A 26,278-nucleotide genomic window follows, 5' to 3' on the forward strand; every position below is an offset into this window, starting at 1 on the left:
GTTGCAAATGTGCCTTGTTCTTTACCTATTTTGACTGACTATCAAAGGTTCTGTATAAAGTGAGTTCTGCCACCTACCACTCAAGATAAAAAATGTGTGAGAGCGAGTGAGCAAGAGAAGCTGAGAAACATATGTGGCCAGCACTAAGAATTAAAAGTTTTTGGTTTCATGAAAGTGTGAGTTGTGGGGTTGTTAGTTCCACACCGAACGTTTAGCAGATCACTCAGAACGAATTCTCAGCCATTTCTAGTGGATTTCCTAGTTAGGTGAAGTTCTCATTGGAACGACCATCTGCGATGATGCTGTATATGTGTGACAAGAGCAGCCACTTCTCCAGAAAGCTTAAGATACCAAAAAGAAACGAAACTCTTCTCACACAGATAGTTAAGCATCAAGAATAAACAACTGCTCCCCTAATTACCAGCCCACTCTAAAGATGACAGTCATTACAGCTGGAGTGCTGTAACCACTACCTATCCCGCTGACCAATATTGTCCCATTGTTTCCTTGTACTCCCCCATTGGTCTGTCTGTGTTCATCCATTGTCTCTTGTCTTATGCTCAGTTTGTCAGATCTTTAGGGCAGGGCCTGTCCTTCTGTTCTGTGTTTGTACAGCGCCTGGCATAACGGGAGCCTGGTCTGTGACTGGCATTCTTAGGTGCTATGATTATAAACAACAACTACTAAAGACCAGGAGCAGCCGAGGTGTACATTTGAATTCTCAGCCACTGCCATTACTTACAAATATTTGAATTTTTAAAAGATGCACCCTCTCCATCGCCCTATGCTGATGTTCAGTAAGAGAAAGCTACTTACCTGTAATTCTGCTTCTCTGAAGATCATCTCACAGGATCCTCACTTTTGGGTCTGACACTTCCGGCATGAGTCAAGGGAGAACTTCTCTAGCTCAGAAGTTTTTGGCGCTCAGAAGCGAGAAAGGGTAATGCAAAAGGCCCTGCTCTGTGCTCATTAGACACCCATCACCATCACAGAACCTAGAACCATCCAGCCAGTTCAAGAATTGTGTGGGAAGCAAGAGCGCTTCAAAAACTAAGCCAACTGGAAATTGTACCATAAAAATGGACAAACAAATACAATTTCTATAATTTAAGAAAAATTCTAAATAAAGTATGGGCCCTCAAGAGCTGAGTAATCAGCCTTGGAGGGGAGATGGGTGGGTAGGTGAAGGGGAATCCTCTGAGATGAGATCTTCCATGTGGCAGAATTTCAGGTCAATAATTTCCCCTTCTTTAAAGATACCATCTGTACAAGAGCCTCATTCTTGGAGAGGAAGGAATTTGAGGAATCCTGCGTCCAGTCCTGGTGCCCACAATTCAAGAAGTATGTTGATACATTGGAGAGGGGTCAGAGAAGAGCCACGAGAATGATTAAGGATTAGAAAACATGCTTTATAGTGATATACACAAGGAGCTCAATCTATTTAGTTCAACAAAGAGAAGGTTAAGGGATGACTTGATTACAGTCTACATGCGGAACAAATATTTATTAGCAATTTAGCAGAGAAAGGTATAACATGATCCAACGGCTGGATATTGAAGTTAGACAAATTCAGACTGGAAATAAGGCATAAATTGTTAATGGGGAGAGTAATTAACCACTGGAACAATTTACCAAAGGTCGTGGTGGATTTTCCATCACTGACAATTTTTAAATCAAGACTGGCTGTTTTTCTAAAAGATCTGCCCTGGGAATTATTTTGGGGAAGTTCTGTGATCTGTGGTAAACAAGTGGTCAGACAGGATGATCCCTTCTGGCCTTGGAATCTCTGAAGAGGTCTCAACATAAAGGAACAATGATAAGTCACGGCAACAGGCAATGTTGAGAAGAAAGGCAAATGCCCAACAAATGAACAGGAAAGTTGGAAGGAGGGGTAAAATACCTCCCCCCCAAAGGTGACTAAGAGACATAGATGGTCAGAGCCTCAAGGATCTACCCTTCACTAAGAAGAGTTTACAAAACTAGCCAATTCAAATAAGAGGTGCAATAAGAGAAAAAGAGTCAAGTTGGTGAGTGTGTGTAGCCACCTCTACTTCAATGACAGGCTCATTGGGACCATGAACCAGGACGCTTCTCCAGAAGCCAAATCTAAGCAATAGAACAGGGTCCTAGGAGTGACCTAGGAGGTTCCTTCCAGTCCTATGTTCCTAACTTCACAAATGTACATAGGGAAGATCACGTGGTTGCCTTGCATGTCCTGTCCTGCCTGAGGCCTGCAACCAAAGCTGCTCTGTCTCAGATTGCATGATCAACAGCATGTGCCAGCTGCGGGCCCACCAGCTCACCTCAGGAATAACGAGGTACCTGTTTAGAAGTGCGTGAGTTGGTGTCAAAGGAAACAAACAACTGGATGGCCTTTCTAAGACCTTTGGTCTGCTCCAGTCAGAAGCTCCAGGAGTTTTTAACACTGAGCTTGGGCAGAAGGACCTCAGTAGGATGACCATGTGGCTGTGGAACAAATACTGGCAGGAAGATTGGTTCATGAAGGTAGAATTCCATCACCATCTTAGGAAGGAAGGAGGGAGGAGTCCACAACCCCACCTTAACTTTTGCAGAATCTGGTGTAAGGGGGATCAGTTTGAAGCACATTCACTCAATGAGCTGAAGTTGCTGCACCAGGAAAATTACTTTCCCCTTAACAACTTGAGCTCATGGGTACCAAGTAGCTCAAAGACTTTGTCCATATGACAAACCATCCCACGGCACACGGGGCTTTGGAATTGGGGGTCTCAAATGTGTCAACCCCAGCAAGAACCTGATGGAGGATAGGATGCAGAAACCATAGCAGATATTTGGAGGCTCTGGATATGGTGCCTGCCAACTGGCTAAAGTAGAGATGAGGTCACAACATTCACCAGGATCCAACTGCAGTTCCTGCTGGGAATTCTTTGGCTGGCTTAGAAGAAAAAGGAACTACCTGGAAGGTCCAAGTGGCTAAGATAGTAGAAGTTGGTGATGCGCGATTGACCAGCATTGGAAGGATCCTGCCAATAAAGGCTCTGTGGCTTATGAGGCGAAGCATGTGACTCCACACCGTGGGGATGTGCGGAGGTAATTTTATGAAGCAGGTTCCTTTGAGGACTTAGAGTACATAGTAGAGGTTGTTACCTAGGTTTTCAGCAATCCTGTTCCTGCTCATTTCCAGGGCCTCCTGTCTGAGCTGTAGGGCATGCTGGGCTATCTCATCACTTGCCACGTTGGAGGTCATGATGAAGATGGCGTCCTTGCAGTCAATGGTCTTTCCCTTCCCATCCGTCAGCCTGCCCTTCAACAAGAACAAACAACAAAAGCTGCATCACCAGGGCTGTTGTGCTGTGACACTGCACAAGAGAGCCGAAAGCACGGGGGATATTTCAAATACGTGAGTGCCAAACCCTTCCGCCCAAGAGGGAGATATTTCTAAAAGTGCCTAAAGGAAGCCTGGGCTAGTGTCCTGTGTGACTCTGGGCATGTCACTTAAATAACTCTCTGTGTTATGGTGGTAACATAGATACCTTTGCACCCTTCACCGGGGACAGGGAGGGAGTGTTAGTGGAACCGGTGTTTGCAAAGTGCTTTCAGATCATTGGGGAGGCACACTTCCGAGGTGCAAAGTATTTATTATTATTATTACAACAAGCAAACAAAAATAAATACCCTTGTAGGGGGGACTAGCCACAGAGGGTTAGGAAATCGTCAACAGAAAACTGATAATGAACATCATCATTCTAAACTAAGGGTGTGTGTGTGTGTGTGTGTGTGTGTGTAAATGGGCAGCTAGGCTCCTCTAGGTGACTCTGTGCTGTCTATGGACACTAAGGGGATGAGTTGTTAGACTGACAGTGCAACTATACTGAGCAATACAGAGCAATCTATGGTACAGCAGGATCATGCAGACAGATCAAACCAGGGCTCATAACTGCAACTACTGTCCAATATCACACGCAGCGTATTAACCGGAGGGGGTAGCAGCAGGTGCTTGTGTCCTGCACAGGGGGGTGACTGTCACTCTTGTGAACACCGATCTCCACTGTATCATTGCTCCTCCTATAATACTAAAATAGGAACCTTTCAAAAACACTAATTTTCTTTAGTAATAACAAAAAAGAACAAGGTCCCAAGGCAGTCGTCTCGTCCCGTCCCCGTCCTCCCCCCACCCCCCATGTACACAACAGCAGATACCCAGCACAATGATACAAATCCATGTTGGGTGCTTGATATTAACATTTAGGTTATTTCCCTGTCAAGCATGTGGTGCAGGAATTGATTTCACATTTAGCTGCTGCTGTGATGATCTATGCAAGAAAAAATTGTGTTATTAATCCTTCAAAGGAAAAAAAGGGGGGTTGGAGTTTTTTTGCCTCTGAGGACAGACTGAGGCTTCAAAACCCTCCCACAATAGGTTGTACACTCAATCTACCATGCAGGAGTACCTAGAACGTTTGTCCAGCTCCATTTTCAGGAACTAAGCTGACTCACTGAGACACAGGTGTTTAGCTCTGTCCTCCCATCAGCTTATACAGGTGCAGCCACAACTTCCAAAGACAGACAAGGAGGAGAGATTTCCCTTGAAGAGCAAACAGTACACATGCCAGGCAACTAGGGACTCCTGAGTCTGAGATTCCTGCCAATATCCTCTCTCACATTATTGCTAGGGCCAGATTAGTGTGCATGGGTAGGGGAGTAAAGCCATAGGACATGCTATCACAGACAGCCAGAGAAATCATAACCACAATCAGGCTGACTTAGAAAGTAGACAAGTACTTAATGAGAAATAACATTAATAAGATATTGATGGAGTTTTCTCCTAGATGAGTAGGTCAGATTCAACAGGCTCCTTGGTCTCCCTTCAGTCCATAGTGCTTCTCTGTACAGTGCAGAGATATATCAATGTGTGCCTGCTAAAGAGAGGCATTATTTATGTTAAAGGGGTACAGCCTAACCGCTCAGAGTCTGCACAGTGAAACAGGAAGAATGCTCCTATTTCACTCTTTGTGTTTTCTGCAATGGACAGGAGACTGTGCACCTTTTCTTGGCACGATCTACCCAGATATTATTATTCATTATCCTTCTCAACTGCTCAGTATAATCTGTGCAGTCCCATTCCTCTGAATTTCTGATTACCCACCAAAATAATCTCTTCCTTTAACTGGAGGTGTAATCTAGACCAGTTGTTTTCAACTACGGGTATGTGAACCCCTGGGAGTACACAGAGGTCTTCCAGGGGGCACATCAACTCATTTAGATATTTACCTAGTTTTGCAACAGGCGACATAAAAAGCACTAGCGAAGTCAGTACAAACTAAAATTTCATACAATGACTTGTTTATACTGCTCTCTATACGATTGATTTATTTTATAATTATATGGTAAAAATGAGAAAATAAGCAATTTGTCAGTACTAGTGTGCTGTGATACTTTTGTGTTTTTAAGTCTGATTTTGAAAGCAAGTAGTTTTTAGGGTGACCAGACAGCAAATGTGAAAAATCGGGACAGGGTGTGGGGGGTAATAGGAGCCTATATAAGAAAAAGACCCAAAAATTGGGACTGTCCCTACAAAATCGGGACATCTGGTCATCCTAGTAGTTTTTAAGTGAGGTGAAACTTGGGGTACGCAAGATAAATCAGACTCCTGAAAGGGGTACAGTAGGCTGGAATGGTTGAGAGCCACTAATCTAGACCACTAGACCTCTGCACGATGCTGTTTCCCAGGGTTAAGTCCTTGGAAAGGCAGTGTGGTACATGAAAGGCAGTTTGGTAGAATGGATAAGACAGGGGTTAGCTGTACTAGACAGCTGAGCTCTGGGCCTACAGTGATCTTGTAACAAGCTTTTTCCTAATTTGTCTCATAAATGATCTGAGAAAAGGGGTAGACAGCGAGGTAAGCAGTTTGCAGATGATACAAAATTACTTAAAACAGGTAAATCCAAAGCAGACTGAGGAGAGTTACAAAGGGATCTCAGTAAATTGGGTGACTGAGAAACAGCCAGATGAATTTCAATGTTGATAAATGCAAATTAATGCACATTGGAAAACATAATCCCAACTATACATACAAAATAATGGGGTCTAAATGAGCTGTTCCCACTCAAGAAAGAGATCTTGGAGTCATTGTGGGTAGTCCTCTGAAAACATCCACTCGATGCGCAGCGGCAGTCAAAAAAGCTAACAGAATGCTGGGAATCATTAGGAAAGGGACAGTAATAAGATAGTAAATATCATAATGCCTCTATACAAATCCATGGTATGCCCACACCCGTAATACTGAGTGCACTTCTGGTTGCCTCATCTCAAAAAAGATACATTAAAATTTGGAAAGGTGCAGAGAAGTGCAACAAAATGATGAAGGGTAGGGAACAGCTGCCACCTGAGGAAAGACTGAAAAGACTGGGACGTTTCAGCTCGGAAAAGAGACAAGAAAGGGGGGATCTGATCGAGGTCTATAAAATCATGACTGGAGTGGAGACAGTGAATAAGGAAGTGTGATTTACCCCTTCCCATAACACATGGACCGGGGCACCCAATGAAATGAATAGGCAGCAGGTTTAAAAGAAACATAAGGAAATACTTTCTCACACAACCTACAGTCAATGTATTGAACTTGTTGCCGGGGGATGTTGTGAAAGCCAAAAGTGTAACTGGATTAAAAAAAGAACAAGATAGGTCCACCTGTGTCACAACATCTGGTTTTCTTCATATAAAAGCCAGGGCTGGCATTAAGGGGTAACAAGCAGGGAAATTGCCCAGAGACCCAAATCACAGGGGGCACTGAGAAGCTAAGTTTCTCAGGCTTCTGCTTCAGTCCCAGGTGGCACGGCTCAGGGCTCCGGGCTTCAGTCCCCTGCTGTGGGGCTTCGGCTTTCTGCCCTGGGCCCCAGCGAGTCTAACACTGGTTCTGTTTGGCAGCCCCCCTGAAACCTGCTCGCAGCTCCCCAAGGGGCCCCGGGCCCCTGGTTGAGAACCACTGCTCTAGGTGTCCCTAGGGCCTAAGCCTCTGACTGTCAGATGCTGGGACTGGACGACAAGGGATAGATCACCTGATGATTACCTGTTCTGTTCATTCCCTTTGAAGAACCTGATATTGGCCACTGTCAGAAGACAGGATTCTGGACTAGATGGGCCACTGGTCCAACCCCGTATGGCTGTTCTCATGTTCTTTGACTAGGAAGATGGGGATTATTTGCTAGCCCAAATTTTCAGAAGTGTCTAGTGATTTGGGATGCCTAGATTGAGACACCCAGATGCCAGCTGTACCAGTCAGCTCCTTGTATCAATCACTGTCATATTCCATATGCTCACACGCCCACACGGAGACCCAGACTTACTTCATCAAAGAGCTGCAGCATAATGGTGAGAACATCTGGATGAGCTTTGTCAACCTCGTCAAAGAGGACCACAGCATTTGGGCACTGTTTTAGCTTCTTGGTTAGCTGCCCACCTTCTTCGTGGCCAACGTAGCCTGGTGGAGAGCCAATAAATTTGGCAACCTAAGAGGAAGTGATTGAAAACATGACATGTAAGAGACGATGGAAGGAGCTCCTCTCATTAAATAGGAGCTAATGACCACAATTTTTTTACGTAAGAATTAAGTTATATATACACTGTGACATCTTTTATTCTCCAAGTATCTCAGAAGCACCTGGACAAGCAATGAGTTAGATACACGTAACACAACGACTACTGAGCATTAAACACTCAGTAATAGCTCACGCACAGCCTTGGACATTCGAACCTGAAGAAACATCTACATGTGTCATTTAGCATGCAGCAAGCTAGGATGTAACTGTAGAGTGCTCTAGCTTGCCGTGCACTGCCTGGTCGTGTGGACCCTGCTACCATACACTAAAAAGTTCAATAGTGCACTTTGACCTACTTCTCTTTGAAACCACAGTAGATCAAAGTGCACTAAGGAACTTTTAACGCGCAGTAGCAGAATCTACATGGCCAGTTAGTGCTGATGCGTTGTAGATTTATACCTCAGCTTGCTGAGAACTAAATGGCCTTAAAGTCAAACAGAGAGATTGTGGCCAGATGACACCAGCTAATTTCTAAAAGAAAAGGAGTACTTGTGGCTCCTTAGAGACTAACCAATTTATTTGAGCATAAGCTTTCGTGAGCTACAGCTCACTTCATCGGATGCATCCGATGAAGTAAGCTGTAGCTCACAAAAGCTTATGCTCAAATAAATTGGTTAGTCTCTAAGGTGCTACAAGTACTCCTTTTCTTTTTGCGAATACAGACTAACACGGCTGTTACTCTGAAACCAGTTAATTCCTACTCTTCTTGAAAAGCACCAGGGGATCTTTAATGACCATCTTCCTGGTCTCCTTTAATATCTGTTAAAACACTTCAAGAGCAGGACAGTTGAGAATTGTGGACAGCTAGCTGCTTCAGTGGAAGATCTAAAGTGTGGAGAGGAAGCAGGGACTTCAGATTGGCTAAGAATGTGAAGAGGTCTCAGGGAGATGGTGAAAGATGGAGCCTCTGTTCTCTCCCAATTGGGGGAACCAACTGGGAATCAGAGCACAGGAAAAACACAAGGGAATTCTGTGAATAAAATAAACTGAAAAAAAACCATAACAAAAATATTTGCCCTTTCTACTTCAATAACCAATGTAAGTGTTTCTATGATGCTAATAGAAGACCATTCAGCCACCACTTTTGGTTGCTCAACACAACACAGCTATCTTGGCCAAGATTTTTAAAAGCACCTAGTGATTTTGGGTGCGCAACTTAAGACACATTAAAGGAGCCTGATTTTCAGATGGAGGATGCTCAGCACTTCCTGAAAATGAGGGTCCTTTAAGGTGTCTGAAACTGGGCCCCCCAAATCACCAGTCACTTCTGGAAATCCTGGCCTTATAACATGTGATGTCCTAATAAAGCTGGTTGCAGTCAGTTAATAGGGGCCAAGATGGAATATTTGGAACAGAAAAACAAATCCTTAAAATATTTAGCTTGAGAAAGAGAGAATTCACAACTTCTTGTTTTGGAACAATGAAATGGCCCAGCATTATGATAAATCTGTTGCAAACTAACTTTGTGCTGGAGAATAACAGTTGTGTCTTCACGTCCATTTGCCCATGTTGCCACCTGATATAACTGCATTTACTAGCTGCAGTTCCCTTTCAGTATTCCTACCTCTCCAGCTCAATACAAGAAATTTGAGGGAGGAAAAAAGCCAATCTAGGTCCATCCTTTGAATGGACCACAGTACCTCCTCATACAAAGGCTGGTGCCCACTTTTTGCCACTTGTAGAGTATTCTGCACAGATCTGTCTGCCTCAGGAGAACTGGGATCTTTACTTCCTTCTCCTCTTCCTGCAAAACGCACATCTGCTTCTGGCATTTGGCCCCCATCCTCCTTTGAGAGTGCTATATTCTACCCCACAGGTGAGAGACTCCGAGTCAGTGGACAGAATTTGGCTGAAGTTCCAATTGTTTTAGCAATGCCCTCAGCAGTGTCAGATTCTTCATGCCATTCTTTAGTATTGTCTCCAGCACTGACCTCTTGATCCTTGTTTGCATGAAAAACGTATTCTATCTTCCTTTGCAATTCTCTGCCTTTGCTTTCCTTATGTCTTCTGTTCTCTTCCCTGCACCGTCACCTCTGTCACCCTCGCCAGTGTATTTTATACTTTGCATATGGCTGTTTCTGACTCTGGATTCATTTTTGTTCTGTCTCTATCATCAACACTGTCATTTATGTATTTACTGCTACTTTATAGAGCACACATATCATACGACCCTTTGGCAATCATCTATCAATCAGTCTCTGAGCATTCTTCTATTTTCCCTCTCTGTATCCCTTTCTCGCCAATGCTTTGTAGTAAATAATAGTATCCTGGCTCTTTTTTAGCGCCTTCCTTCTAAGAATCTCCATGTGCTTGGCAAGCACACTGAGATTCACAATTGCCCTCTACAGTACGTCAGCGTTATTATTAATTATTATCCCTTGTCCCAGTCTCGTAAACAGAGGCACAGAAGGATTTAAGTGATTTGACCAAGGTCACTGAACCAGCTGAATCCTTTCTTCACTCTGAGCATAACATGTGAGTGCGCGCACATGCAGACACACCCAGTTAGTATCCAAAACTGACACTCCCAACCTGGAGCTTTTCCTTTATATTTTGGAACAATCAACAGAGATCTTAGCTTTAACAGGCTGTTTCTAGGGTTTTCCCCTGAAAGGTCGTCTCTCAAATGCCCTAGTCCCTCTCTTGACTCACAGACCTCTGGAGTGTGAGCTAACGAGACGCTCCTCATTTTCCTTCCTTCCTGCACGCAGTTTAAGGAAGTAGCTGCTTCTGTTATGGGTCTCTTCTTTAACTTACTTCCTAACTCACACTCTTCAGGATCTCCATGTACCTCGTTCTATTTACTGTCTATAACAATCTGCAAGCCATCTACAGCTATCAGAGGACGAAAGGGACTCTGTGTAAAACTCTGTACACTCTTTATAGACTACCTCTTTCCAGTCTGAAATCTTTAGTGCTATCAGATTTTCCTGCTCTATTTGCTACAGCTTTAAATACCTTCACAGCACAGCTTCTCACAGAGAGATACATCCTACACATTCAACTCCATGTATTTTAAAGACTTTCATTCCTAAAATCCTGCATGGGGACATACAGAGTATGTCTACACAGCAACAGCTGTGCATGTAGGCTGCCCAAGCTAGCCTAAATCCAGTTAGCAGGGGTAACAATAGCAGCGAAGACAGCTCTGGCTTCGGTGAGGATAGTACAAGCCCAGCATGGACCCTGAGTATTTAACTTGGCTTGCAAGTCTGCTCTGAAGCTCACGATGCTCTGTTTTCATTGTTATTGTTCTCCACACTAGCTGGGTTCAAACTAGCCTGTGCACAGATTTTGCTGTGTGGACATATCCTGAGTCTCTGGTGTTCCCCGCTTTTGTCATTAGCCCAGCTGTTCTGCTTCTCTTCCAAATGGAGGAGGTAGTATTCCTACAGGATGCTATACAGGTTTGCTAGGGATGCTGCATCATCTGTAAAGTCTGTTAATACCTCTTCATTCTTTTATTCAATTCCTTCTCTTTCCTATGGATGCATGAACCTTTCAGAGAACACACAGTATCACCAATAGCTCTTCCAGAGTACCTTACCTTAGACCTTAATCCATCCCGTGCTTTGCTGCACATTGGGCTACCCACATTCACCATCCTTGCCCGTCAATTGCCCTTCTCTCCAAATCTTCCCATTTCATGTTGAGGTGCTTGATGTCGTTCAGAACTGTTTGGTTCCATGTTATTAGCAGTCTTGGTCTTTCTCTCTTTCTTCTTGCGTTTTCTGGCTTCCATTCAAGGGCGATATTTGGTAAGCATTCACTCTCCATTCTCAGCACATGTCCCAGCCACTGAAGTCTTATTTGTGAGGAGGGTGCCTTGTCCAGTCATTTTTCTGACTTCTTCATTCGTCTTCCTCTCTCTCTGTTATTCCAATATTCTTCTCAGACATTTGTGATGAAATGCATCCAGCTTTTGCGCATCTTTCTTGGTAAGTTGCCATGTCTCACTGCTATATGTTGTTATGGTGATAACAACTGCTTTGTACACGTTCAGTTTTGTCTCAAGGGAGATGGTTTTGAGTCTTCCAAATGCACCGTTTGCCTTCCCGATTCTTCTTCTTATTTCCTCAGAACTGGCACCATCTTAACTGATGGTACTTCCAAGATAGGTAAAATTGTCCACCTTCTCCAGCTTCTCTTCTTCAGTTTTGATTTCTGTCCCTGTAGTTCCCATTAACATGACTTTACATGGCTTTAGTGGGGGGTTATTTACAATGTGGCTGATCTCACGTACATTTGGACAGCATTCATTCCTGAACACAACTATTCCCTTCTGATTCTCTTGCTATTGAGACCACTGGCAGCATGTGCAGAGGCCACAATATAGGATATATATTGTTATCAAGCATTTCCTTTGACTTGGCCTCTGCTCCTCGTCTGCCTTGGCACTTTACACTCTAGTGCAATGGTGCCTGAACTCTTCCTCTCATGGCCCCCCCCTTACCTGTAATGGAATGTGTGCGCACACGCCCGTCCCCTGCCAGGGGTTGGGGCTGCAGGCCAAGCTGTGGCCCCCTGCTAGGAGTGGAGTTGTGGCTGGGGCTGCAGGTTGAGCCATGGCAGGTGGCCAGAGCCACAGCTGGGAGCGGAGCCGCGGCTGGGACCGCAGCCTTTGTTATTCTCCTTGCATCCCTGTTTGCAACATTTCACTTCTCGGTTCCTGGAGGCCAGGGGCCTCACCTTGAAAGACGCTGAGCACTCACAGCTCCCACTGATTTCGCTCTCAGGATTAGATCCCATGCTCAGGCACAAGACCTGTTAGGTGCTTGTTGCTTTCAGTGGGAGTTGAGGAGGTGCTCAGCACCTCAGAGGGCAGTGATGGCAGGTGGAGAGGAGAGAGAGAGATGCAATTGACATGATTTGTTTAAATTACTGATTAAACTAGAATTTCAGTCCCTGGGAATACAGACAGGCCATTTACTAACCTCATGCCTTTCCTGGAACTCTGACATGTCCAGTCTAATGAAACCCTGCAACAGAAATAAGTAAGCAACATTATTTTTGATTAATGCTCTACACATTTTATTACATTTAAATAGCATCTTTGGATCCAGCGCAGCTGCTGAGGGGGACTGACATGCACAAGTGTGTGTTTGTTTGTTCCCAAGGATGCCTGTCAATGAAATGCTTAGATAAATCCATTGCAAAAAGCTGAGATTGATTATGAAAGAAAAGGGTGGAAATAAATCCAAGGTTTCTCAAGGGTACGTAAGAATGGTCCCAAATCTGGCTACCCTTGTTCTGAATGAGTTCAATTAAGATGACCTGCTCTCATCACTACAGTGGTGGGATGAAAATGGGACTTGCAATTTGCTACACAAAATGGCCATTATTACCATTCAACTGTTTAGAAATAAATCAACAGGAGAACGTAATGCCTACCCTGTTAAAAAAAAATAAAATCATAAAGTCAAGGTAAGTTAAGTACTTGGACGATCACAGCATTGAGATAATACTGTCACAGAATTTATAGGTTGATACACAAAGCTCCTTTATGTCTGAAAGGGCTGGCGGTTCATTGCAGAAAATGAATTTCCCATGCTCGCAGCTATAACTTAGTTCATATTGCTATGAAAAGGCAAGCTTGAACTTTCCTAGCAGTGATGGCAGGGATGGGAGTACCTGACAACCAGCCAGGTCTCCAAAGGCATTTCTTCTAGTCACAGCTCATGCCTCTGTGACCCACATGCCGTGTGACCCACATGACTCATCCCGTAATTGTATCAGCTGGAGAGCCATGGCGAGTGTTCTGTGGGTGGTAGAGACCCTTGGATGCTAGCTTAGACCAAGGCTTTGTGCTTAATGCATAGCAAATGTTACCAGTTGGCAATTCAGTAGCATTTGCTCCCCCTCCTGAAACATGTTTCTCTCGGCCTATAAAAGGCTAGCTGACTGTATCTTCTACTCATCTATATCACCCATCTTATTAGCGACGCACTCGTTTGTGTGGAGGAACAGTAGCTGAAGGTGGAACAGAAGAGTGGATAGAGATGGACGTGAAGTTGGGTATTGTTTTGGGGAAAGACAACATTTACGAAAACCCACCTCAGACTAGTGATATGGTAACAAAAATAAATAGATCAAATGAAGTAGGAGCACATCTACCTACAACCTTCTAAACAGCCCCTATTCACTGAGACACAATCATGTATAGAGAAACACAGAAGAATAAGGAAGAAACAGACTGGAATTGTAAATAGTTGGTAGAGGGTAAAGGTATAAAAACATAGCTACAGAATGCTGGTTGTCAATGGGAATTCCTGTTGGCTTTCGAATCCCAGACGTAGTTTGCCCCCTCCAGGGGCCTAACACTAAAAGATGCTAGATTTAGCTCCCAAGGTATTGAGAGCGGAGGTGGCTCAGCATCTCCCCAGAGGATCTGCTTGTAATGCAAGTCTAGAACACAATTGGAGTTGTATATGAACAAAGATGCTAGCGTTACAGATGGTTGAGAACCGGAATTTCAATTCTGTGGAAAATGCTGATATGTCAAAGAATTTGTTCCAATTTGGAACAAAAAGCTGAAATTTCAAAATTTCCCACGGGGGAAAAAAATTGACAAGTTTTTGATTTGGGACCATCAAAACATTTTCTGTCAGTAGTGTCATTTTAATTCATTTTGTTTTGATTATACTATAAAGTCAAAACAAAATGAATCAAAATGACACTATCAAAACAAGTATGCAGTGTTGAAGCTGTGTAAGACCCAAACATTTTGACACTATTGAAACATAATGTTTAGACTTTTTCCTTTTGAAAAAAGTTGTCAAAACTGACACTGTTCCAAAAATTTTTTTTATTTCAATAAAATTGCGATTTTTGATGGAAAACTGTCCTGGCAGAAAATTTTCAACCAGCTCTAAGTTAACATTGCTAGGCTAGTCAGACTGTGTCACTGCTACCCAAACTAATGCTCTAAGGCCAACAGCCACTGACTTTGGAGCGCCCAACTTGAGACACATAGGACCTGATTTTCATAAGGCCTGAGTACCCACAACTTTATAGATGGTCAATGGAAGCTGTGGATCCTTGCCAGTCTCAGACTGGGCAGCAAAAGTAGAGACAAGCAAAATCAGTGCCATTGTTGTAAAGGTGGCTTTCCAGGCCTGATCCTGAGCTCATTTACAATGGTGTAAATCAGGAGTGTCCCCTCCAGAGCCCAGGGAATTACCCTGGTGAGAGCAAGATCTGTACCAGGCCCTAAGACATTTCTAAACTCCCTTTTCTGAATCAGCCCATTTGTGATCTAACCCCTCTTGTGTCAGCAAATCATCACAGAGTTCATTGTACGTACAGCACAAATTAAGGCAGGCCATATAAAGATATTAGCATTTGTAATTAAATATTAACCTTTCTGTCAGTATGAAAAGGAGACCATTATGAATTCTTCTTTCTTAATCAGTCCGTTCCTGCTATTAGCTGCATCCCCTATAACTATCCATATAGTTTATGACCCCTCTTCAGAGGGCTAATTACTGCAATGACTGCCAAACAGTAAAACTCTGATTTGTGCATGCTATTGAATTAACACAACATTCAATGTTTGGCTGATTTTTCCATTTGATGTTTAGCTGAAGCACTGACCAATTCCAGGTGCAGCAGCTCTGAATTAAGGTGCTTGAGCTCCAGGAAGTGGAATTTATTACATTTAAAAGGCAATTATAGATGGATGAGGAAAAGAAACCAGAACAGGCTGTTTTATGGCCTTGTTTTACTTTTGATCTTCTTTCAATGTGTGTCATTTCATCTTGTCTTTTCTACACTGAAGAACTTCTAGGAGAGGCAGATTTGATCTAACACCAGTTTGCAGGACACCTTGGTGTTGCAGCTCTGCATTTTCCTCTGTGACACGCAAAAGGCTGGTTTCTGACTCTCACACGAGTTTTATACTAATGTATCTCCATAGACCTCAATGGGAGCAGCTGGGACTTCTGAAATTTAGGCAGAGGCTTAAACATGGATCTAGGAGCCTAACTTTAGGCTCCTAATTTTTAAAATCTTGACCCAATTTTGTTAAAGAAAAAACAAAGATGTTCTAAAACCTAATACTACCTAAAAATGTTTCTATAATATGGCTTTTTAAAAAAATCCAATGAAAATGGCTGTTTTTAAACAGATAAACAATCCGTGGCAGTGCTTGAAACCCAAACACTCCGGCACTAAGAACCCGAATGCGATGTCACTTATTTTCATTGTCCGCGCTGAATGAAATGCAAAAACCAAACCAATAGCACACATAGTGACAAGCAAATTGGACTTTTAAAATTCCTTCACTTCTAATGATCTAAGTTTTTATTAGTGGCATAGACAAAGAAATGTATTTGTCCACAACATAGGATATTCAAATTTACAGTATCCTCATAAACAAGGGAAGCAAGCTAAACAGGCTTTTGCTAACTTCTTTGAATTATACTAAAGTGTTATGAAAAACATAGGCAGTGACACAGGGGTTTTTAAAAGTTTGCTCTAAAGCAACAGCATCCCTCACTGATGCACAAAGACAAATGTGATGCTTTCTTTCAGCTGTTGACTGAAGTGCCACCATGATCCAAAATGGTCAACAATGTGAGTTTGCCTCCCCGCACAGAAGGACCATGCAGTGACACATGCGGTAGTACATCAGTGATGGAAAAAACCATGCTGCTATCTAAAGCCCAGCTGATTGATAAAATACAAATATAACAGGGATTACCTTCTTGGCATCTTTGTGCATGTACTTGGCTGTCTGTTTGGCCAACTCTGTTTTACCTATTCAGAAAACAGTAAGAAAAGATTTGTGTTAAAACAATTAGAAAGTGTGTTCCATTTACCACGAATGATTGCAAGAGTCACATGTCTAACTCTCTACAACCCATGTGCTCAATACAGGACTTTAATCCAGTTCAAGAAGCAATCCACGTATGGAGATTTTCTCTGCAACAGTATTTCATGTTAAGCAGGGGTATTAATAAGGAATACTATAAATGAAACGTTCCCCAAAATTCACCCAAGGGTGGAGAGGAACCAGGATATTTTCTTTTCATAAGGTTAGAGTGTGTGTATCAAAAAATGGCTCTCTCTTACAGAGTGCTGGTTGGAACAATATGAGGCTGTTATCAGTGACTCCATACAAGAAGAAAGGCCAGGACTTTCAAAAGTAAGTAGTGATTTTAGGAAGCTCCGATTTTGGGTAGATAGTGGGAGACACCCTTAAAGAGGCCGTATTTGCAGAAAGTAGGAGCTCAGCACTTTCTGAACACCAGGCGCCTTTAAGGTGTCTCAAGGCAGAAATTCCAAAATTGAGACACCCAAAATGAACAGTTAGTTTTTAAAATCTTGGTCTCCATTTAGTACAAATAATTTTAATGCACCTATTAATAGCAACTATTATTTATTATTTGTATTGCCGCAGGACCTAGGCGCCCAGTCATGGACCAGGCCCCCATGATGCTCGGTGCTGTAGAGAACAGAAAGACAGTCCCTGCCCTAAAAAGCTGACAATCTAAATACACAGCAGAAAACACAAAGGTGCATGTTGAAAATTTAACAAGTGGACGATGAAGGCTGCATCATGGGCTGAGCAGAGGATCTTGTGCTTGACCTTTAATAGGTTGATTCTTGAATGAAGATACAGAGAGATTCTAATTCTTTTGACCAAAAGATGCACAATTGGATCAGATTTTTGTGACATTTATGCCAGACATCCCAGGTTTCATGTGCAATGTCTTTACTTTCCAGATGAGAAGTGAATTTGCTGGGAAATGTGATATTCTTTATTTGTTTGATTTATCCAAGGAGTCTATCATAAAACTCTAGGCGTATGAACAATCAATAATTCAAAACATATATTACAGGATAAATCTATGTTGACATTGTATCAACAAACACACTGGCTCAAGAAAACGGAGACCCTGTCCTCCTCTCACTCTATTCTATTAAAAAAGAACCTGGGTAAACAGACAGGCTTTGCAAAGTGCCCTGGGCGTAAGAATACTCCAGACTGTGCCAGGATCAAAGGCCCTCAGCAAGAATGCCCCGCTGCCAATCACAAGTAGGGGCTTTCACTCTGAGCTCCCCAGCTGACCTCAACTGCCTGAGTACCACAAGAGGAGACAGGCAGTCTTTGAGATACATAGGACCCAAATCAGAAGAGTCTTTATGGGTTAAAACTAATAGCTCATGTCATGTCTGGAAATGAATCCAAAGCCAGGTATGGCATCTGTACTTATGTCTTCAATACTCTATTTATATCCATTATATATTAAATATACACCTACCTACACTCATATATATGCATTAATGCACATGGCATACACACAAAAATACGTCATAATTTACCCTCTCCCCACAAAAAAATCAAATCATTTTAAAGGCCAAGTTCTGCCCTGATTTGCAGCAGGTCTAATCCCACAGAACTCAATGGAGGTGTCAGTCAGGGAAGAATTTAGTTCTAAATGTCCAACAGAAACATTCAGAAGCAAGGAAATTCAGAGTTAACATTGCTTATTGCTTTCATATAGTTACACAGCAACTCACTGAGAGTAAATGCTTTGCCTAGTACAGCCCTGAGGCAGGACTCTGTAGAGACAATAATGGTTGCATAACCCCAGTAGCCTTAACCCCTACAACAAGAGCATCTTCCAGCCAGCCAAGTCAATGCAGGGGAGGCCATGTAAAGTACAATCTCTGTCATCTTTCAAATGCCACATTTAGACGGTTTAACCTTTTTCAGTGATCAGGAAAAATATTAGAGCCAATAGCATGCCAAGTGCTTTGAAGACAAGCAAGGTCCTTGCCCTGGAGTGCTGACGATTGAAAAGCCATCTCTGAACTGGTTATTTTGCATACCTGTGCTCAGAGTTTCCTTTTTAAAGGTCCAATCTGTTAAAAGCAACATTTTTATTATTAAAAGTGCTTTTTTGAGGTTGAGACTTGAAAGCCCAGATTCTCAGCTGCTGGAAATCAGTTTAGCTCCACTTGCACGAGCTGGGGATCTGGCCCTACATATGAATTTAAGCCCAAAGATATTTCGTTTACCCGGACAAAACACAGGAGGATGGGCTAGAGGACCCGCTGGAAATCCCTTCCCAGCCACATGAGTTGACGACATGTTTGACAAGTGAGTTATAAGTCCTTGAAAACAGGGCTTAGTGTGTGTGGTCACACACCCTGGAGTACAATGGGGTAACAGGGCAAGTTACTGTAACCGCCTCCTCTTTCCCCCTTCTCCACACATACGTATGTCCAGAACATGCCACGAGATGATGCCTACATCAGGCCTCATCAGCTGTGTTCTCCCCCGTGACAAATGACAACCCATCTGTTACCTATTCCTGATGATCCCAAGAACAGAAAAACCAGGGGATGTTCTTCGTCGTACCAGCCATTTTCCTTTCTCCGAATTGCTGAGTTTAAACACAACGAAAACAAAAGGAGGAAGAGAAAAAAAAAAAGAGGCATATAAATCAATGACACAAAAGCAAGTATAATTATCACTAAGTATACACTATGTTTTACTGCTCTCTGCCCACTCAAAGTCTTCACTACCATTAGTGCTACCTAATTTGATTAGCCAGCAAGGCCCCCAGAGACACCTAATCAGGTTAGCATGGATTTGGAAAGCTGCCCAGAGCAGATTTCGGATAAAGTTTTCCAGGATGTGCACTCAACGTTGCCAGGGAAACAGAAAGGAGGGTGGACATTGAATGAACGAAGAAAGGGTGGTAGAGAGAGAATTCAAGAGGCGTGTTAGCTTTCCAGCTTGTAAGTGCAACCTTTATGTAAAGGGCTGGTTTGGAGAAGTTTGTCACTTCTTTCCCTTATGCAAATTGAAAGTGGAGGATGTTTGGATTCAAGGTCATGGCAGCCTTGAACTGATGTACATACCGCTGTAAGTTTTGTTTAAAAACACTGGAAATGGGGATGGTCTGGAGATATCAATGAATGTCTGCAAAGGGTTATGGACGTGAGTTATCGATCAGTGATATAAACGGAAACCTCTACCCCAAAGGCAGGGGTGGTTTAGAAAGCAAAGTCCAACGGTCATCTACAAAGTATTGAAGGTCAAACCACGCTCCCGCTGCAGGGCATTGACTGATTTGCCTGCAGGATTGAGTCCTCTTACCCAAGGTGGGCTTGTGCAATTGCTAAGGGCTCGATTCTGTTACCCTCAGTCAAACTGAGGAGTACCTGCCTCCTCCAGCAGCCTCCCTGAAACAACGAAATCATTGGAACTACGTGGGGAAAGGAAAAGTAAAGCGTGACACTATGTGAACTAGGGTGGTGCACTGGGACCCTAGCAGTTTTGGCCTTTGAAGCATTTAGCAGCAGCCACTGCTAGACGCAAAATACAGGACTACTTGGGATACTGGACTGTTCCAACACGGTCATTCCTATGGTCATAAAGGCCTTCTTTAGGGTTCACGTGGGAGTTTGGGGGCCTCACACAGCCATTTCTGGGTTTTGTTCTGCATGAGCTTTGAAACCCCTGAGTTTCACAAAGTTGCAGATTCTAACCACTCCAAAAATTCAAAGCAAAGCTCAGTCAAATTTGTCCAAATTTTGCACTGGAATCCTAAACTGGCCTGGTTTCCCCTGACTGGTTTGCAACGGGCCTGGGCTAAGCGTCTTTGGAGTATGCACAAAGCCTGAACCAAGGGATGTCGTCCAGCTCTAGTTTAAGTACAGAATTGGCGTTAACTAGAAATGGGTACCAATCAAACTCAACCCCCAGCTCAGATCTGGAATCTGAGAATAAGGAGAGTAATGTTTACCCAGCTTTGTAAACTACTTTGAGTTCTCTGAGCAAAAAATAACTATTACTGTATATGTAGGTGCATCCCATAGAAAGTACATTTCCCAGTAGGCCACAGACAACTTGGTCCAATCGGAAGGTCCCTCAGACCAAGATGAGGCATTGCAGCTGGGACCTGTGGTCTCAGCAGACCACCCTTCTGCATTAAATATGACCGGCTAATGATCTAGGATGGGGCCCTGGTTGGGAAAAACTTGGGCACCCTGCTCTATAGAGACAAAGCATACAACACCCAACAGCAAAGAGCAAATCTTATCAGGTCAGAGGGTTCTCACAATCATGGTTGAAGCATAAAGGTAGTGAAAGGATATTGAATATTCAGCTTACGGGGGGAGGGGGGGTCTAGTAGTCCAGAAGAAAAGAGACAGAATCATGTCTCAGACCACTGAGGTCTTCCTGATTTATCTGCATTATTTAAAACAAAGCCTCCTCTATTACAGCTCTTATAAGGAGTTATTCTTGCCGTATTGATCGGCGGGTGCTGTAAAGCATTTTGTGACATTTTGTAAGAAGGAAGCTACATAAAAGTAAACGGTATTGTGTTGTAAATTGTGCTCCTAAGAACTTACCTGTAGCGTGCTTTTTAAAATTCTACACAGACCTGTGTCTCAGCAGTTGCCAGAGGTCAATGAGACCAAAGATGCAGCACATCATATTTGATATAAGTACTGCATAAACAGGCTAAACGCCAAGCTTTCAGGAATTACAGCTTGAAATACTTTTAAGATCGCAGGGGAGAATAACGGTAGCCGAGGTAAAGGCAGGCAGGATGAAAAATGGAGAGAAAATGAATGATCTAGAGCTTTGGGGCTCTACTGTGCTTCTAAAGTGAAATTCTTGCTTTCAGAGTAGAACTGCACTGTACAAGTGGCACTGTGTTTATGTCCTTCAATGATTTCCAGACCATATACACTCAGTTTTATTATTTCTGACTGCCACCCCTGCAAATACAATCTGGGATCTGAGAGTCAAGCTGGGCTCTTTCCTCCTCATCTGCCCATCTCTCTTAGGGTCTTAATAAAAGTTCTGCAGGTCAAATTCTGCTCCCAGCAATCCCAATGCAGCACCTTTGCCTCCAGGTATAACTGACAGGAACTCAGTAAACAATGCTATTGCTGATGCACAAGGAAGAAGTGACTCCAGCTCCTTCTCCACAGTGGTAGAGGGAGGAAGTGGATAGCAATCACTGTAAATAAGCAGTTAGAAATACAGATAACTGATAAAGGAAGCTAAAGGTATCAATGAAAAATCTATGGCCAGTATAGTTAAGGACAATAAGAAAGAATTTTAAAAATATATCAGGAAAAAAAGCCATCCTAGCAGTAGTACAGATAAGGACAACTTTCTAGAGGCTAGGGGTAGAAAATTGTTAATCTTGATACAGAAAAGGCAGAATGTTCAATAAATATTTCTATTCTATATTTGAAAAGAAACTGGATGATTTATTCATAGCTTATAGCACTAATTAAAGCATTTCCATTCCAACAGTAACTAGGAAGAGTGTAAAAAGCAACTGCTAAAGTTAAACATTTTAAATCTGCAGGAGTGGATCATTTGCACCAAAGATCTTTAAAAGAATTGGCCGAGCAGCATTCTGAGCCATTGATGTTGATATTTAACAAACCTCTGCACACTGGGAAAAGTCCTAGAGGATGGGAAAAAAGCTAATCTTGTGCCAGTATTTAAAGATACAAATGGGACAACCCAAACAACTACAGGCTGATTAGCCCGACACTGATCCTAAGCAACATCATGGAAATGCCAATCTGGGATGCAATCAGTAAAGTCTTAAAAGAAGGCAACATAATTAATGCCAACAAACATGAATTTATGGAAAATAGGTCTTATCAAACAAATTTGATATTGTTTTTTGATGAGATTACAAGTTTGGTTGATAAAGGTAACTGTGTTGACATAAGAGAGACTTCTGCAAGGTATTTAACTTAGTACCACATGACATTCTGATTTACAATATTACCACTACACAAAATCAAGACAGCACATATGAAATCAGCGAAAAACTAGTTAACTGATAGATTTAAAGAAGTAATTGTAAATGGGGAATCATCATCCAATAAGGGGTGTTTCTAGTGGGGTGCTTCAGGGCTCTGTTCTTGGCATGATGCTATTTAGTATCTTTATCAATTATCTGGAAAAAACAAAATAATCACTGGTGAAGTTTATAGGTGACACAGAAATTGGTGGAGTGGTAAAATAATGATAAGGAGAGGTCAGATTTATAAAGTGATCGGGATCACATGGTAAACTGGGCTCATGGTACAACATGCCTTTTAATACAAGGTCATACACCTAAGAACCAAGAACGCAGGTCACACTTACAGGATGGGGTCTATTTTGGAAAGCAATGACTTGAAAAAGTCTTGTGGGCAAGATGGATAACCAACTGAACAAAAGCCGTCATTAAGAGCAAATGCTATTCTTGGGTGTATACGAAGTAGGACTAGGGAAGTGGGTTTACTTCTGCATATGGCAAGAGCAGGCCCTCTCAGAGGTCCAGAGAGGCCCAGGCCACTTCCAGCTTTTGAGGCCCCTAGCCATAATTAAAATAAAAAATGACAACACATGGTCTAATCTTGTGCCATCAGAAGCAATATATTTGTATTAATATTTATGAACATTTTAAACTCTTTAATATGACAAAATCTATATCAGTTAACAAAAAAATTATGTCTTTTACCAAATCACCTCTTATTTGCTTAAATTTGCAGCTCTAAGATGAGAGTGTGTGTCACATTTTGGTCTGCTTGAGATGCGCAAAAAACAAGTTGCAAAACTTATCAAATGCCAAAAAATTAACTGGTGTCTAAATTTGAGGCCCCTTAGAGCTTGAGGCCCAGGTCAAATGGCCCTCCTGGCCCCGCCCTCTGATTGGCCCTGGGCATGATTGAGACACTGTGTTCAGTTTTGGTGTCCACACTTCAGAATGGATGTTGACAAATAAGGGTTTGGAAAAAAGCTACAAGAATGATTCGAGGTCTGGAAAACCTGCCTTAGTGTGAGAGACTTAAGAAGCTAAATCTATTTAGCTTAACAAAGAGAAAGTTCAGAGGTGACTTGATCAGTTTATAAGTGCCTACATGAGGAAATGTATGTTTAATCTACCAGGCAAAGGCTTAATAGGAGCCAATGGCTGAAGCTAGGCAAATTCAGACTAGAAATAAGATACACAGTTTTTAACAGTGAGGGTAATCAATCATTTGAACAAACAGTTAGGGATGTGGGGGACCCTCTACTCACTTGGAGTCTTTAAATCAAGAATGGACATCTTTCTAACAGACATTTTAGCTCAAGCGAAAGCTATGGGCTTAATTAGAATGACAGGGTGAAATTCTCTGGCCTGTGCCAATCAGGAGGTCACTAATCATAATGGTCCCTCTGACCTTGAACTCTATGAATCTGTGATTGCCACTGTGCCTGGCCTCTGCACACTGGTACATTGGGCACAATCTGTGTGTGTGTGAAACAGAGACAGAGAGAGAAAGCGCATGCAGAGAAGAGCTGAGCTAAAGTAGATGGGGTAAATGTTATTGTAAGAAGCATGTGCACTGACTGCCATGGACTTTAACGGGAGCCACAAGTGTATATATAAGAGAGCAGAATTTGGTCTGTGCTGAGCATCCGAGAGTCAGAACATTGTAACAAGAAGTTGAAGAAGAAGGTGACTGTTTTAGGGAAAGAAACTACAAATAGAGACTTTAAAAACCTATACTGGTGCAAACACTGAGAACAAGTCTGAAGCAGATGTTTCCAAACTCTCGAAAATATCAATGCCAACGGCAAAACTCGGCAGATGCATAGTACCGCTCTCCAGCTCCTCACAAGCTAGATGATCTAAGTAAAACAGCCATCATAAAGGGAGGAATATGGTGGAAATAGGTTTGTTCTAACTCTGCAGGGCTGTGCAGACTGAAAAAGAGACACTCGTGCTGAGGACCCTTTCATAACAGCAGCTGTACACTCCACAACGACAACAGGCTCTTTTGGGAGTGTTATGAGACACTCCCACTTCCTAGGTGGCTGCATGTACTAGGTCTTCCCTTGGCCTTTATCATTCACATAAGAACATAACAACGGCCATACTGGATCAGACCAATGGTCCATCTAGCCCAGTCTGCTGACAGCGACCAATGCCAGGTGCTTCAGAGGGAATGAAAAGAACAGGTAATCATCCAGTGATACATCCCATTACCCATTCCCAGCTTCTGGCAACCAGAGGCTAGGGACACTTTAGAGCAGGGGTTCTCAAACTGGGGGTTGGGACCCCTCAGGGAGTCACGAGGTTATTACAAGGGGGGTCGCGAGCTGTCAGCCTCCACCCCAAACCACACTTTGCCTCCAGAATTTATAATGGTGTTAAATATGTAAAGAAGTGGTTTTAATTTAAAGGGGGGGGGGGGAGGTTGCACATAGAGGCTTGCTATGTGAAAGTGGTCACCAGTACAAAAGTTTGAGAACCACTGCTTTAGAGCATGGTTTTGCATCCCTGCCCATCCTGGCTAATAGCCATTGATGGGCCTATCCTCCAGGAACTTACCTAGTTCTTTTTTGACTCTTGCTATAGTCTTGGCCTTCACAACATCCTCTGGCAAAGAGTTCTGCAGGTTGATTGTGTGTTGTGTGAAGAAATACTTCCTTTTGTTTGTTTTAAAACTACTGCCTATTAATTTCATCGGATGTCCCCTAGTTCTGGTGTTATGAGAAGGAGAAAATAACACTTCTTTAATTTATTTTCTCTACACCAGTCATGATTTTATAGACCTCTATCATATCCCCCTTGGTTGTCTCTTTTCCAAGCTGAAAAGTCCCAGTCTTATTAATCTTTCCTCATACGGAAGCTGTTCCATACCCCTAATCATTTTGGTTGCCATTTTCTGTACTTTTTCCAATTCCAATATATCTTTTTTGAGATGGGGCGGCCACATCTGCACGCAGTATTCAAGATGTGGGCATACCATGGATTTATATAGAGGCAATATGATATTTTCTGTCTTGTTATCTATCCCTTTCCTCATGGTTCCTAACATTCTATTCACTTTTTTGATTGTCGCTGCACCTTGAGTGGATGTTTTCAGAGAACTATCCACAATGACTCCAAGATCTGTTTCTTGATTGGTAACAGCTAATTTAGACCGCATCATTTTATATGTATAGTTGGGATTATGTTTTCCGTTGTGCTTTAAGAAAAGGAGTACTTGTGGCACCTTAGAGACTAACCAATTTATTTGCTGTAGCTCACGAAAGCTTATGCTCAAATAAATTGGTTAGTCTCTAAGGTGCCACAAGTACTCCTTTTCTTTTTGCGAATACAGACTAACACGGCTGTTACTCTGAAACCTGTCATTGTGCTTTACTTTGCATTTATCAACATTGAATTTCATCTGTCATTTTGTTGCCCAGTCACCCAGTTTAGTGAGCTCCCTTTGTAACTCTTCGCTGTCTGCTTTGGACTTATCTATTTTGAGTAGTTTTGTATCATCTGCAAATTTTGCCACCTCACTATTTACCCCTTTTTCCAGATCATTTATGAATATGCACATGAGAGGTCAAATAATGTGGGTGGATTTAAAAGAAACAAAAACAAAAAAACCATTTGCAGCTATGACAGTTAAGATAATAAGAGTAATAAACTCTTGCTTCAGAGCACAAAATGATTACCTGCAGGGGTCAGCATATACAACACTGCACAGACAATTGGGTTCACTGTGGTCATGTTTTCACTTCTCTCTGGAGCAAGTTCCTAGACTAGATGGACAAATGGTCAGCTCCCATATGGCAAGTCCCATGGGTATCTGATACAGCCAAAGATTTGGCTGGGTTACTGTTTAGAGAAGACTGCCTATCATAAAATGAGGGATGATGACTTCAGACTGAAGTTCTTGTT

The 26,278-nt window shown here is 42.6% G+C and overlaps 1 protein-coding gene and 1 long non-coding RNA gene across 3 annotated transcripts in view; one reads left to right on the top strand and one right to left on the bottom strand.

Moving 5' to 3' along the window:
* LOC142071173 (uncharacterized) overlaps window positions 1-18,892 on the top strand; it is a 56,764-nt gene extending 37,872 nt beyond the window's left edge. The window contains exons 3-4 of the long non-coding RNA XR_012667210.1: window positions 16,649-16,719; window positions 16,975-18,892. This is a non-coding gene — a long non-coding RNA (uncharacterized LOC142071173). The remainder of the gene's footprint in view (window positions 1-16,648; window positions 16,720-16,974) is intronic.
* Window positions 1-26,278, bottom strand: part of CLPB (ClpB family mitochondrial disaggregase) — a 145,579-nt gene that overhangs the window by 6,965 nt on the left and 112,336 nt on the right. For both annotated transcript variants that reach the window (XM_048838534.2, XM_048838526.2), the window contains exons 8-12: window positions 18,890-18,967; window positions 16,276-16,331; window positions 12,509-12,553; window positions 7,323-7,484; window positions 3,127-3,283 (exon numbers count right to left, since the gene is read on the bottom strand). In XM_048838534.2, coding sequence (XP_048694491.2) covers window positions 3,127-3,283; window positions 7,323-7,484; window positions 12,509-12,553; window positions 16,276-16,331; window positions 18,890-18,967 — 498 coding nt within the window. The remainder of the gene's footprint in view (window positions 1-3,126; window positions 3,284-7,322; window positions 7,485-12,508; window positions 12,554-16,275; window positions 16,332-18,889; window positions 18,968-26,278) is intronic.

The sequence above is a fragment of the Caretta caretta genome, chromosome 1, assembly GCF_965140235.1.
Source record: "Caretta caretta isolate rCarCar2 chromosome 1, rCarCar1.hap1, whole genome shotgun sequence".
Classification (NCBI taxonomy): domain Eukaryota; kingdom Metazoa; phylum Chordata; order Testudines; family Cheloniidae; genus Caretta; species Caretta caretta.